General features: G+C 47.6%; 1 protein-coding gene across 3 annotated transcripts in view; it reads right to left on the bottom strand.

Annotated features, from left to right (window-relative positions):
* Positions 1-14638, bottom strand: part of GMPR (guanosine monophosphate reductase) — a 69356-nt gene extending 54718 nt beyond the window's left edge. For 2 of the 3 annotated variants that reach the window (XM_011967934.1, XM_011967935.1), the window contains exons 1-3: positions 14530-14638; positions 7131-7250; positions 3702-3785 (exon numbers count right to left, since the gene is read on the bottom strand). In XM_011967934.1, the coding sequence (XP_011823324.1) occupies positions 3702-3785; positions 7131-7250; positions 14530-14616 (291 nt within the window). In that variant the 5' untranslated portion in view covers positions 14617-14638. The remainder of the gene's footprint in view (positions 1-3701; positions 3786-7130; positions 7251-14529) is intronic. The other variant, XM_011967936.1, reaches the window with a different exon arrangement.
* Positions 14639-14644: the final 6 nt, after the last annotated feature.

The raw sequence follows: 14644 nt of genomic DNA, 5'->3' as shown, positions 1-14644 counted from the left end.
AATAGCTTGAACCCGGGGGGCAGAGGTTGCTGTGGGCCGAGATCGTGCCACTGCACTCCAGTCTGGGCAACACTCCAGTCTGGGCAACAGAGCGAGATTCCATCCCCCTCTGCCAAAAAAAAAAAAAAAAAAAAACTACCGGCATGACTGTGTCATATCAGGGAAACTCAAGGGAGGACAATGTACAAGAACTAGGAAGTTTCCAGGAAGGAGAAATGGCAATCAATTCAGGCTTCCCCACATGAAAGCTGTGGCCTTCACCCTAAGCGCCTTGCTTGGGGAGCAAGAGAGGGGAAGATGTCTGAAATGCCTCTGATAAACTCCTTTCTATTTTGAGTTTCACTCCCAATAAAATAATAGTGCAGCATGTGACGTAGTTTGGATATTGTCCTCACCCAAATTTCATGTTGAAATATGATCCCCAGTGCTGGAGGTGGGGCCTGGTGGGAGGTGTCTGGGTCATGGGGGTGGATCCCTTATGAATGGCTTGGGCCATCCCCTTGGTGATCTCTAGGTCTGAGTTCACAGGAGATCTGGTCATTAAAAGTGTGGGACCTCCCATCCTCTCTTTCTCTCTCCCACTTTGCCTTCCACCATGACTGGAAGCTTCCCGAGGCCTCGCCAATAGCAGATGGGTGGCGCTATGCTTCCTGTACAGCCTGCAGAACCATTAGCCAATTAGACCTCTTTTCTTATAAATTACCCAGTTTCAGGTATTTCTCTAAAGCAATGCAAGAACAGCCTAATACAGCACGCAAATCTCAACCTCTACACAGAACTGCGAATCTGTTTTCCTATTCAAGGGATAAAATTTCCCAAGGTGTGAAAACAAACAAGCCTGACGTAATCTTTCCAACTGCACTTGTACATTTTTAAATCTGAAGCCACCACATCCTCCCCTATAACACCCTTGTCCCTTAACTTCCACCAGTGCCCTGGCACCTCACACCTCTCCCTTCTCTGAACATCTGCCCCTTGGGAAAGGACTTGTTTTCACTAATTAATGCCTCAGTGAAACTAAGACATGGATTGTTTATATTTTAAACTCTTATCTCCAAATCCTGGGCCACAGATGAGTGATCTATCTTAGTATCCTTTATGTTATTCCCCCAAATCATAACAATGTAGTGCAGCGCAGAGACTGAGCGTGAGCTGATGGTTAACACGACACATATTTACTCCAGCCTTCTCTGTGCATTCACGCCTGGGCCTCGTGGTTCACAGCTCTGCCCTGTGCCAGCCCAATCCACACAAGCCCACTCTCCCTCCCACTAGAGCTCTGCTTTTTTTAAATCTTACTTCATTTCTGTTAAAGTACACTACGTGGAACTCGAGATTGGTCGCCTTCTCTCACTGCTACTAAGTTTTTAACATTATCCCTTTTGAATTTGCCTTTTATTTGGTGGCGGGCTGTGCAGTAAGTCGATGTATCACACTTGGTAATGAAGGCCACAGTTCCAGTTAACAATACATTGCCAAAAGCTCCCTTAAAGAAGGTGGAGGGAGGCCAGGTGTGTTGGCTCGCGCCTATAATCCCAGCACTTTGGGAGGCCAAGGTGGGTGGATCACTTGAGGCCAACATGGTGAAACCTCATCTCTACTAAAAATACAAAAAATTAGCCGAGCTAAGTGGCGCATGCCTGTAATCTCAACTACTCAGGAGGCTGAGGCAAGAAAATCACTTGAACCCAGGAGGTGGAGGTTGCAGTGAGCCGAGATCACACCATTGTACTCCAGTCTGGGTGACAAGAGCAAAACTCTGCCTCAAACAAAGAAACAATAAAAGAAGTTGGAGGGAGACCTGAGAAAAAGAAAAAAAGAAAATCATTATTCCCAAACTTACAGAGAAAAGCAGAAGAAAGTGAAAACAAGCATAATTCACTTGAACACAATATGGCAAAAATGAAGGACTTACTATTGAGTCAGAATTATTTTATCTCCAAAACCACGTTTTCACTAATCAAAATCCACACATAATTAAAGCACAGTAACAACAACAACAAAAAGCCAGTGAGTCCTTGAAAACGGTACAATCTGAAGTCATTTTCCAATCATAAATGATCTGACCAGCAGGGAGCACCTCTAACCCAGGGAGACCTGCCTGTGGCTTCGGCTCAGAACCCCCTGAATGTGGCAGGAGAAGGTGCAGGCATGTTGCAGCAGGGCTTTTGTTGTTTTTAAAATGCTTGGGTTTTTAACAGCTTTTTGAAATATAATGACATGCCATACCCATTCAACATGCACAATTCAATGATTTTTTAGTACATTCAGAGTTCTGTAACCATCATGATCGATTTTAGAACATTTTCATATTCCTCCCAAAGAAAGTCCCATACCCCTTAACCACACTCCCTCCCCACACTTCCTCAGCCCCTCAGGCCATTAATCTATTTTATGACTTAGATTTGCCTATTCTAGACATTTCCTAGAAATAGGATCATAGATGCTATGGCCTTTGCGTGTGGCCTTTTCTTTTTTTTTTTTTTCTTTTTTGAGACAGAGTTTCTCTCTTGTTGCCCAGGCTGGAGTGCAATGGCACGATCTCGGCTTACTGCAACCTCCACTTGAATCTCCCGTGTTCAAGCAAAGCTCCTGCTTCAGCCTCCCAAGTAGCTGGGATTATAGGCATGCGCTACCACACCTGGCTAATTTTGTATTTTTAGTAAAGACAGGGTTTCTCCATGTTGGGCCGGCTGATCTCAAACTTCCGACCTCAAGTCATCCACCCAACTCGGCCTCTCAAAGTTCTGGGATTACAAGAGTGAGCCATCGCGCCCGGCTGCTTCTGGCCTTTTCACTTAGTGAAATGTCCTCAAGGTTCGTCCATGCTGTAGCCTGTATCAGACCTTGACTCCTTCTTACGGCTGAACAATATTCCATTGTATGGATAAACCTTATTTTGTATGTCCTTTCACCCACTGATAGACATTTGGGTTGAGTCTACTTTGGGCTATTATGAATAACGCTGCTATGAACATTCATGTACAAGTTTTTCTGTGGAAATGTGTGCATTTCTGTTGAGTCTACACCTAGAAATGGAATTGCTGGGTCATATGGTAACTCTTATGGTTAATGTTCCAGGAACTGACAACTGTTTTCCAAAGCAGCTGCATGCACTATTTTCCATTCCCAGCAGTGAACAAGGGTTCCAGTTTCTCCACATCCTCAACAACAATTATTGTCTTTTTTTAAATAGAGATGGGGGTCTCACTATGTTAACCAGGCTGGCCTTGAACTCCTGGGTTCAAGCAATCCTCCCACCTCAGCCTCCCAAAGTGCTGAGATTACAGGCATGACCCATGATGCCTGGCTATTATCTGTCTTTTTGATGACAGCCATCCTGGTGGGAATAATGTTTACTCAACTCTAAAACACCTTGTTTTACTCAGAAGTTTTTTCTACAGCCAAAAGACAGGCTCTACCTTGAATTAGCTGGCAGGAAACACAGGTCTTCCCCAAGCTCTTGGGATATAACACTTCATCTTTCAAGGGAAAACAGACATTTCTTACAGATAAATCCTAGTATTTTAATAACACGATATGGAAACAAGTTTTCTCAGCAAATCCCTGGCAATGGCACAGGGCTAGAGAAACACCGAACTCTCAATGTCTCTCTGCTACTGACTGAAATCCTCTTGACAGCTCTGAAGATTTCGCTCCCCCTGCTACACTGCTAATTGATAACCAGGCTGTAGTCGTACCTGCAGGCATTCTGGGTGATTTGTGGCAAAGAGCTTCCAGTCATCCAGGGAGTAATGCTTGTGAATTGCTGTAAACATGGAGTGCTAGGAAACAAAACAGCACCATTAGGATGGGAAGCCAAGTGAGAGCCCCCCCTCCCTCCTCCATCTGGAGGTGGTGATCCAACAAGACAAAGGCATCAGTGTTCCTGCCATCCATGCTTAATTTGCTTTGAATATGCTCCTAGCAGCCAAAACCAGACAAAGGTACAACCACTGAAATCATAAAACCCTGTTTCCCATTCTAATCTGGTTAGACAATACTGCATTCAGGACTACGGAGGCTCTGCCAGGAGGCAGGAGAGGGATAAAAGACAATTCTCAGAGCCCTGCCCAGCCCACCCAGGCTCCCACCCACACCTGTATTAGGCCAAAAGCAGCACAGATGGTCCAAAGAGAAAACCAGGCAGCAGGTCCCCCGCCCAGGAGAAGGACCATCCTAACGCAAACTTCTGCTTAGCCAACCCTGAAGAACCCCACCTTACCCCTGAAAGCTTTCTCTTGTGTTCACAACCTGAACACTCCTTGCTGCAAGGTAAATCCATCGGGCAGCTGGTATTCTTGACGGTGGGAATTATATAAAGTATAACCCTAAATCTGTGACTATTGTCCCAGCATTTATGACCTGCTGACCTGCTTTGGGTCAGTCTTTTCCCCATATCACTTCATTTAATTTTTGGAACAATTTTGAACAGCATTAGCTTCACGAGCATAAATGGAGCTTAAGAGATTTAAATTGCCCAGGCATGGTGGCCTACGCCTGTAATCCCAGCACTTTAGGAGGCCGAGGTAGGAGGATCACTTAAGCCCAGGAGTTCGAGACCAGCCTGGTAACATGGCAAGACTCCCATGTCTATTTAAAAAACAAAAAACAAATAAAACCTACAAAATTTGCCGAGCGCGATGGCGTATACTTGTAATCTCAGCATTTTTGAAGGGTGAGGTGGGTGAATCACCTGAGGTCAGGAGTTCAAAACCAGCCTGACTAACATGGTGAAACCCCATCTCTACTAAATACAAAAAATTAGCCGGGCATGGTGGAGTGCCTGTAATCCCAGCTACTCGGGAGGCTGAGGCAGCAGAATCACTTGAACCTGGGAGGCGGAGGTTGCAGTGAGCCAAGATGGCACCACTGCCTTGTTGCCTAGGCAACAAGAGCAAAACTCGGTCTCAAAAAAAAAAAAATTACAAAATTTAACAACTGCATGCATGGCTAGGAAGAGACGAAGGCCAGAGTCAAACTCGGATCTGACTACAGAGATTGTACACCTTGCCCTTTAACAGAAGCCTCCCACCTAACTTCTCTGGGGCTACCTATGTCCCCATCTACAACTTCTCATCCTAAACTTCTATGACTTTAGTAACTTGCACTAGGTCTATGGATCCTAGAAACAGGAAATTCACAGTAGCCATCCATGGTTAGCTACACCAGTCTACGCTATTCCATTAGCAGGGAGACTTCCTAGGAAAATGGGAAGAGCACAGCAAGTTCTAGGTTTTTCCTGGACTATAACCTATTATGTTAATTAATCAGAATTGATTGCTCCCTGGTTCCCCTCACTTTTATACTAACACATAATCCATCAGTAGCAATGGCTGATGACAGCAAAGCAGGGAAAGGGTGAGGAGAAAAAAAATACCAGTTCCTTAGCAATTAATGTATTAGCCTCTGGCCCAACGCTCAGTAGGGGCTGAGGTCTGACAGACAATGCAAGCGATCATGGAATCCGACAGACCACCCCTACTCCATTTTGGGAGCTCATAATTTATTTGAGAATCTTTTCCTTCGAATCGCTGGCTAATAATGAATCTCAGCACCTCCTGTGGTTAGACTTGCTGCCCACAGTGAGAAGCTCTCTCAACTAATTGGATTTACCTTTTCACTTGGCAGGCATTATCCACAGGAAAGACAGAACCCCTGAGTGCAGCAGACATTCCACATCTAGGATGCAAAAGATGCTCTGCCTCTCACCCATAAAGGTCCTGCCCAAACGGGTTTCCCTTTATTTTTCCCAAAGCCAGGACACTATTTTTAATCTGTTTTTAAATTGTATTTTAACAAACAGTACTTCTCAGATTGATCTACACAATGAGTTTTGTTTTTTCGGTTTTTTGTTTTGTTTTGTTTTGTTTTTTGAGACAGGGTCTTGCTCTGTCATGCCGACTGGAGTGCAGTGGCGCCATCTTGGCTCACTGCAACCTCTGCCTCCCGGCTCAAGTGATCTTCCCACCTCAGCCTCCCGAGTAGCTGGGACTACAGGCTCATGCCACCACACCGAGCCAATTTTCATATTTTTTTTTTTTTTATAGAAACGAGGCTTTGCCATGTTGCTCGGTCTGGTCTTGAATTCCTGAGCTCAAGCAATCCGCCTGCCTCCACCTCCCCAAATCCTGGGATTACAGGTGTGAGCCACTACACCCAGCCAAAGCCAGGATATTAACCCCTCTTTATGGAAAATTAGGCTGTTGTAGTTGGCTAAAAGAGACCTTGAGCTTGTACTGTGATCTGTCCATTTAAGTTGAGGGGTAAATTCCTTAGATTCAAGAGTCAGTTTGGGTTGGAATCCTGATTCTCTCTCTGTATCTATCTGGCTGAGGGCCTAGGGCAAGTGACCTACCCCTCTCCTCTCTGCCTCAGGTTCCTTTTACAGATGAGGAAACTATCTTGTTGAGCTGTGTCCAGAATTAAGAGATACAGGCCAGGCACAGTAACTCACACCTGTAATCCCAGCACTTGGGGCAGGCGGATCACCTGAGGTCAGGAGTTCAAGGCCAGCTTGGCCAACATGGTGAAACCCCATCTCTACTAAAAATAAAAAAATTAGCCGGATGTGGTGGCATGTGCCTGTAATCCTAGCTACTTGGGAGGCTGAGGCAGGAGAATCGTTTGAACCAGGGAGGCAGATGTTGCAGTGAGCCAAGATTGTGTCACCACCCTCCAGCCTGGGCGACAGAGCAAGACTCCATCTAAAAAAAAAGAAATACATTATCTGCAGTGTTTTGCACATAAGCACTCGATACATGTATTCGACATAATTATACAGTAAATGCTGCAGCACAGACTGCATACAAAACAGCTCTGCCTTAATTTTAAAGGGGTTGTCACTTTTCTGCAATATGGCACTCTTCATGTTGTCTAGCTTCTTTTTGTATCTCTAATTTCCAAAACCATCACAGTCATATTCATGGAAGCAATGGATGCAGATCTAGACCATCTCACTGAACACAAAATCCAGACACTGTCCACTTTCTGATTGAAAGGAAAGACAGAGAATGACCCAAAGCATCTCACATTTCTACTCTTCCCTGTGTATAAAGCCAGGGGGTGCTCCTGATAACATGTCCATGTTGTGAGCAGCAAAGGAAAAAAACAAAAGCCTACCGCCTCACCTGTGACATCACAGCTGCCATCTCAAATGTGCCCACAGTGTCCATGTTGGCCACGATAATGGGAATCCCTGAGTAGGTCTGCTTTGAATTTCGAAACGTGAAGGTGCGTTCAAGATCCACCTGTTGGCAAAAACAAAAAAAAGGCGGGGGGGAAGATATGAGTGCTTTGCTCTTACGTGAAATGTGCAGAATTTCTGGAGTTTGGAGTGAGTAAGAACAACACAAAGGTCCCTGGATTCTCTTAGGGGTCAAAGACAGGTATTCCAAAGACACCAGAGTCGCAAAGGAAACCAGGTAAGGCACTGGATTCAGGTGCAAAAGCTGAAATGGGCTCCTCACTTTCCTTGCTCAAGCACCAGCAGAAGGCACTGGAAATTCCACCATCGAGACAAGCCTCGGAATCAGAAGCTCTCTCCTCCTTTCCCAGCCTCTCCAACCCCACTGCCGCCTTCTAGCCGCATCCTGAAAGACCCTCGTACATGTTATCTTCGCCCCACCTCCAAGCTCTATGGAAACCATTCCCCTCCTGGGAGCACCTGCTCCACTCCTCCTTGCCAACCATGGCCCTCGTCCTGGAACAATCCCTTCACTTCTTACCTTTCACCTAGAGCCCCACTCCAAATTCGCCCTGCAGTGAGCACCACGCCATTAATCCCTTTGCCTTTTACCCTCCACGGCTGCTTTAATTATGAGGATCTTTCAAAAAGCTGGTGGAAAGTACATTGCAACCATATGTCCCCGCATATCAACACTTGTTCCTTTGACTTGCAAGCAGCTGGGGGGCAGAGGGGTGGGCGCGGAGGCTCCAATTCTTCTGTAACTTCAAGATCAGGGCATGTACGACTAACCCTGCTATCGGCAATCCAGAACAACACAGCCACAAGGGTGGGCTTGACAGAAGCCACGTGCCAGATAGAGCCAGGGACTCATCAAGAGCTAGAAGAGTCCCAATTACTTCTCTGACCCAGGGCAGATGCCAGCCTGTCTACCCACCCACCATCCTCAGCCTGCTCTTATCCCAGGAAGGCTACCTGTTACAGGTTCCACTTCTCAAGTTCATTTCTGGCTGGGATTGGTCAATGGAGGACACTGGATGGGAAACTGGAGGACAGTGGCAGGCAGAGGTGGGGGGAAGTCAGGGTAGTTCTCCCAGAACCCCGCTGCCTTAGGCAGCTTCTCCAGAGCAGCTGTGTTGCCTCCAGGCCTGGATCCTCTGACCAGAGAGGCCTGCGTATTCCTCGTTCCAGCTTTCCCGAAGCGAGCCCAGTCCCTTCCTGGGCTCCAGAGCACTGTCTTCTCCCTCCGACCCTCGCCCTAAGGTAGGGATGGCTTCTTGCTGTTGCTGATCTCTGGGGTGCCTCAATATCCTCAGTTGTGTGAGGATGCCCCGCATTCAATTCCATGTTTTAAACAGTCAGCATTGTTTGTTTCTCTGGCTGGACTCTGATAGACACAAACCACATTAGAAGTGAGTGCTTCCCCAAGGGGAACTGGCCAGAGAAGCACAGGTGTGAATCTTACGCTTCTGAAGTAACTTAGCCTACGTTAACCCTGGCTTCATGAATTACGCCAGCAAGAGTCATTTTCTGCCATGTTTACCTGGATACTCCTCTCATTTTTTTCACTTGAGGCAACTTTCACTTTGCAATCAGCATTAAGTCAGAAAACACCCCGGGACGGCTCCGCCCCTTAAGCCTTTTCATTTCTCTTGCTTCTCAACACAGGATTCTGTGTCCAGAGGGCATCCTGGGTGAATGATGTCATAAACATGACTGCACAGGCCTCACACAGCAATCAGCGAGGAGAAATGAGATGCTGGAAGTGCACGAACCTACGCACAGCGGCGCATCCCTTTCTCCACTTCCTTCCTGATGACTCTGGGTTATACTTCAGTGGAGCACGTTATAGCGACATTCTGAAAGAGAACTGAAGGGATCTACCCATGGCAACCCTGTATGCGGCTAATGGCTCTCTAACATTTGGCTTGGCAGGCTTGAAACAATCAGAATTCCTTGGTCTCAAATTACTCTTCTGTCCTCCAACAGGCATGGGGCTAGCTGCTACACTCTGCACCCGGCTGAGATCACAATGGGTTTTTCTTGGCACGCCAAAACCTATCAGCAGGACACAAAACGCAGAGCTCTTCATGGAAAAGGGCAGCCTTAACAGTAAACGCTTCCCCTCATTTCCAGTCCTTTTTATGAGCTAGCTCTTTGCCACCATTAATTCTAAGAATGAGAAATAAAGTGATCTTCCCCAACTTTATCCGCCCAGACACACACACATAACCCAGGCCAGTTGTTCACTAGCAGAGATAAATATTTTAAATATTTCAGCCTCACAGGAACAGCACTTGGCACTTAGTCTGGCACAGCCGGCCAGTACGCCAAATATAGATTTGATTCCCTGTCTAAGCCTGACCTGAAAGGGAACATAAAGTAACAAAGTCCCCTCCCCCATCTGCTAACACACATCTCTGCTGCTCTCTAACAGGCCTTCATTAAAGCCAGTCCTGCCACCCAACATGTCAGGGGCTCAAAAGTGTAAATGGGCCGGCATGGTAGCTCACACCTGTAATCCTAGTACTTTGGGAGGCCGAGGCAGGCAGATCACTTGAGCTCAGGAATTCGAGACCAGCCTGGGCAACATGGTGAAACCCCATCTCTACACACAATACAAAAAACTAGCCAGGCTTGGGTGGCACGAGCCTGTAGTCCCAGCTCCTCAGGAGGCTGAGGTGGGAGGATTGATTGAACATGGGAGACTGAGGCTGCAGTGAGCCATGATCATGCCACTGCATGCCAGCCTGAGTGACAGTGAGACTTTGTCTCAAAAAAAAAAAAAGTACAAATAGAGGCCCACCTACCACATTCCTAAATAATTCAATGTAATAAGTCCAACGAACAAACTGCTACACAAAATAGGTTCTAACCTCCTACCCTAAAAAAAAAAACAATTTCATTCACAACCAGAAAGGCATCAGAACATGGTGGTGGGGAGCCGGCCCTGGGCCCCAGTCTGCCCCTCTTCCCTTCTCACCTAAATCCTTATGTATGCACAGAGGAACAGCCCCCCACCTTCAGTCTGCACATGAAGCTCTGTGCATACCCACGTACTTTTCCATAAACAACTGCCACTTGCCCGCTCTGGGTTGGAGGTGAGCACACCAGCATCATGGGTGGCCCTTGGAAACATACCAGGGCAAGAAGCCCATGCAGGCCTTAGAGTCAGCTCAAAGTCACTTGGGGAAGGATATCCAGGATCCCGAGTACTTAGAGCACGGCCTAAGGAACAGCATAGCCCACAGGCCCTGCCCGGTGAGAAGGGATGCAATTAGGGGGGCAGACAGGGGACCCAGGACAGAGGCTCCTTTTCCTAGATCTACAGATGGCACCGAGTAAAGCAATTCTTTTATATATTGTATTTTATTACATAATTATATAGATTGCTCATTATCTGTAACACCTGTCTGAGTATAGGGACAACGTCTTCCAACTTTGTAGTTCTAGTGGCTCAAAATGCGTGGGATAAACTAATGCCTGGCTAAAAGGTAAGAATACTGTGTTCTGGCCTCCAGCCTTTTGCAGTGTTTGGTGGCCCCAGCCCAGACTTCTGAATGTGCATCCAAGCCCTGAAAGCCTCACCCTCAGTTGTCAGGCTCGTGAGAAGCTCATGCCCAGCTGCAGTGCTACCAGCAAGCCGCAGGGTTCCACAAATGGAAAGGGCTTCAGAGGCTGGTCCAGCACACCCGGGTCCCCATCAGAATCCTCTTAGAAGTGGTTCCAAAATACTCGTGCTCCAGCTGCCTCAAACTTCATGAATCACCACCTTTGTGCTGGACACATGTGTATTTTGGAGTGTTTCCCTAGGCGATTCTAATGCATTCATGACTCAGAACAGCGCCAAACTCTTTAATTTTCCAAAGCAAAATTTACAAAGACTGTTATGGGTTGATTTATGTCTCCCCCCACAAAAAATGTTGAAGTCCTAACCTCCAGTACCTGTAAATGGGACCTTACTTAGTTAACAGGGTCACTGCAGATGATCAAGCTAAGGTGAGGTCAAGAGGGTGAGCCCTAGTCCAATAGGACTGTTGTTCTTATAAAAAGGAGAAATTTCCAGGTGCGTAATCCCAGCACTTTAGGAGGCTGAGGTGGGCAAATCACCTGAGGTCGGGAGTTCGAGACTAGCCTGACCAACATGGAGAAACTCTGTCTCTACTAAAAATACAAAATTAGTCGGGTGTGGTGGCGCATGCCTATAATCCCAGCTACTTGGGAGGCTGAGGCAGGAGAATCGCTTGAACCTGGGAGGCAGAGGTTGTGGTGAGCCAAAATGACACCATTGCACATTCTTACTAGCTTAAAGACTAGGGTAGAATGTTTAAGCCAGAAATGGGTTCTAAGGAAGAAAACACTCAGGGAGAATGCAGGCTCCCCAGCATATCAGATGAAAACAAAGGTCTTGTCTCAATCCACAAACTCATTACTTCTCAGAAAGAGATTATCCAAATGTCCCCACATGACCCTGTGGAGCTTTATTCTTCCATGCCAGGGGCTGGACATTTGAGAGATGAATGCCTCCCTAGAGAATCCAGGCTAAGGCCACCTGGGCCACTGCTACCTGTATTCTTTGCCTCTCAGAGGTGACCTCAGATTCATTTCATTCATGTTCATTCATGGGAGGCTGGTGGAAATGTCCTTGCAGGAGTCCTGAAGCTTCTGAGGGGGAGATCACTCTTACTGTTCGTTTCCTGCTTATAGCCTGACGATCCATTGCTGGGCCTGGCTCTTAGCAAAACTGTCACGAGGATAAGCCCATCATCAGCTGTCAAAACCCTCCTCCCCCAGCCAGACTCTACTCCCAGGGTGTACGTTCTCTTTCCTGGCTCCACACAAATCCACTGTTAGGCTCAATGTCGGTCATCTACCGTTCAGTTTCCAATTTGCCTCCAGATATTACTTCTGCCAGGATGCACACATTTTAAGCTTCTGATTGTGCAAGGAAAAGTTTTTATCTGCCTATGAAAAATTTCAGGCATCAACAAGCAAACTGAGAAAACATTAAGAGGGGATTAGGGAGGCCTAACTAGATCCTCAACGCCACTGAGGCAAGTAAAGTCAGATCATGGGGGTGGTCGGCCAGGCAACAGCCTCACGCACCAGGGAGCTAAACCATCACGGCAACCGATTAGAAACGCAATGCTGGTTAACTTCAGTCTCTATGCCCATGGCTGACAAACTCCCACGAACGTGAAAATATAAAAAAGACATCTCAAGGGCACTGAGTTCTCACTGCAATGTGTACATGAAGATTGCAAAGGTGCCATCCCAAACTGGAACATTAGTAGTTACAATCTGCCCAAATTGTGAAGCCAAGTGTTGCATGACATTGTCGCATGATGTGATAGTATTCTCTGAGGAGTAATTCATTCTATTCCATAAATTTCATTTTAGCTTTAGAGACAGGGTTGTCCAGGCTGAAGTGCAGTGGCACCATCATAGCTCACTGTAACCTCCAACTCCTGGGCTCAAGCCATCCTCCCGCCTCAGCCTTCCAAGTAGCTGGGACTACAGGTGTGCACCATAGCTCTAATTTTTTAAATTTTTGTTGTAATCTCTAACTCCTGGGCTCCAGCCATCCTCCCGCCTCAGCCTTCCAAGTAGCTGGGACTACAGGTGTATACCACTGCTCTAATTTTTTAAATTTCTGTTGTAATCTCCAACTCCTGAGCTCAAGCCATCCTCCCACCTCAGCCTTCCAAGTAGCTGGGACTACAGGTGTACACAACTGCCCTGGCTGATTTTTTAAATTTTTGTAGAGCTGAGGTCTTGCTATGTTGCCTAGGGTGGTCTCAAACTCCTGGCCTCAAGCAATCCTTCCAATTCAGCCTCCTAAAGTGCTGGGATTACAGGTGTGAGCCACTGTGCCTGGCCCTATTACATTTATGTTCAATATTTTACCTTCTCAACATGTTTTCTGGTTCAGAAAATAGGTATATCTTTGTTTTGAACATCCAATTTTCTGAAAAATAAGTTTCTCTCTTCTAAATACATTTTGAATATTTAAAGAATATTGAGGCCACCAAATTATTAGCATATCCAGAATCCCGGTATTTCATCTTGGTCTTGCCTTAGGTACTGGCTACAGCTCATGCTTCCAGAGACCCAGGCCTGTCCTCCAAACTGTTTTTGTTCCATGAGAGGCCCCCTCTTTAGCACCTGAAAGGTCATGAGGGACAGGCACAGGGTCACACAATCTGGGGTGATAAGCTTTAATCATTCCTCCTTCACCTCCTCCAGTCCTGCCGGGCTCCAGCCAGCCAATGCTGCCGCTTACAGAAGGCCCCTTGGTTTAGTCATTGGCTAACGCGGAGGCTTCCCCAATCCAAGCAAGCCCTCGGCTGGCAGCCCCAGGCACTGCAGTTAGGCCTGTCACCGGAGTGGGCAGCGGACTTCTTTGCTGAGGGGATTTATTTATGGTCTTGTTTGCGGAGCTGGACGGACGGAGCTGTGCAGGTTGGCCCAGCCTCCTAGTGTTTACTCCTTCAGCCGTGTCCAGTTCCCTCACCTTCCCCTCCAGCTCTCAGCAAAGCCACAGTCACCAGCGCACACCACCCCGGGGCACTCTGCCTTTCAGTGCAACTAGTTTATCCTTCAGGGGCTGACCTCCCTTCCCCCAGCCCCAGGCTATTTCCAGTCTGGTCTTCACCTGTTCCTTAGGATTTGAGTACATCCAGGCAGAACCAGGGAAATGCCCGAGGCTTCCAATTCGCCCCCACCTCTCCCACCCCAAAGCTTTCCGCTTCTCCAGGGCTAGGCTGGGACAGCGGACTGTCCAGGACCGCAGAGTCTCCAAGCCCCACTGCCAGCAAGGCCGCCAAACTCCGAAAGGAAACACTGAACTTGTGCCCTGGGTTCTCCTGTTTTTTCAGACGCATTCACTAAGTTCCACCGCTGGACCTGAAGCGAAAGCAGCAGCAGTTCTCAGCACTAGGAGACGCTGCCAAAAATCACCGGGATCTGCAGTTGTTTTTGTCGTCCTCTCTCCTCTAGCTCCAGTTTCCTTTTCTTGCAATATGCGCCCTCGTACCCCCATTCCTTCTAAACCAACTGGCCACTGGATCTCTGCTCATCTGTGGTCAAGTTTCACTGTGAACTCCCCCCAGGCCACCTAACGGGACCGACGTGTAGAGAATTTCAAGGGCCCCCATATCACCGCCCTTAAAGACACCTCACATCCCGGCAGGTGCTGGGGCGGGGGAACAGGGGTGCAGCGCCCCAGCCTCAAACACCAAAGCAGGCAGGGTAACCCCGTGCCACCCCCCTTCCACCCACTTGCCCGGCGCCACCCGGAAAAAAAAATCCCAGCCCCACTGCGACTCCCGAACGGCCCCCACCTCGGCTCGGCTCTTGAGGCTGCTCCGCTTAGGTCGGAGCAGGACATCCTTGAAGTCGAGCTTGAGGTCCGCATCTATGCGGGGCATGGTGCGGCGGCTCCTGGCTGCGGCGGCG

This window comes from Mandrillus leucophaeus, unplaced genomic scaffold, assembly GCF_000951045.1.
Source record: "Mandrillus leucophaeus isolate KB7577 unplaced genomic scaffold, Mleu.le_1.0 Scaffold82, whole genome shotgun sequence".
NCBI lineage: Eukaryota > Metazoa > Chordata > Mammalia > Primates > Cercopithecidae > Mandrillus > Mandrillus leucophaeus.
The sequence above is the reverse complement of the archived record's forward strand: the minus strand, read 5'-3'. Positions and strand labels throughout refer to the sequence as shown.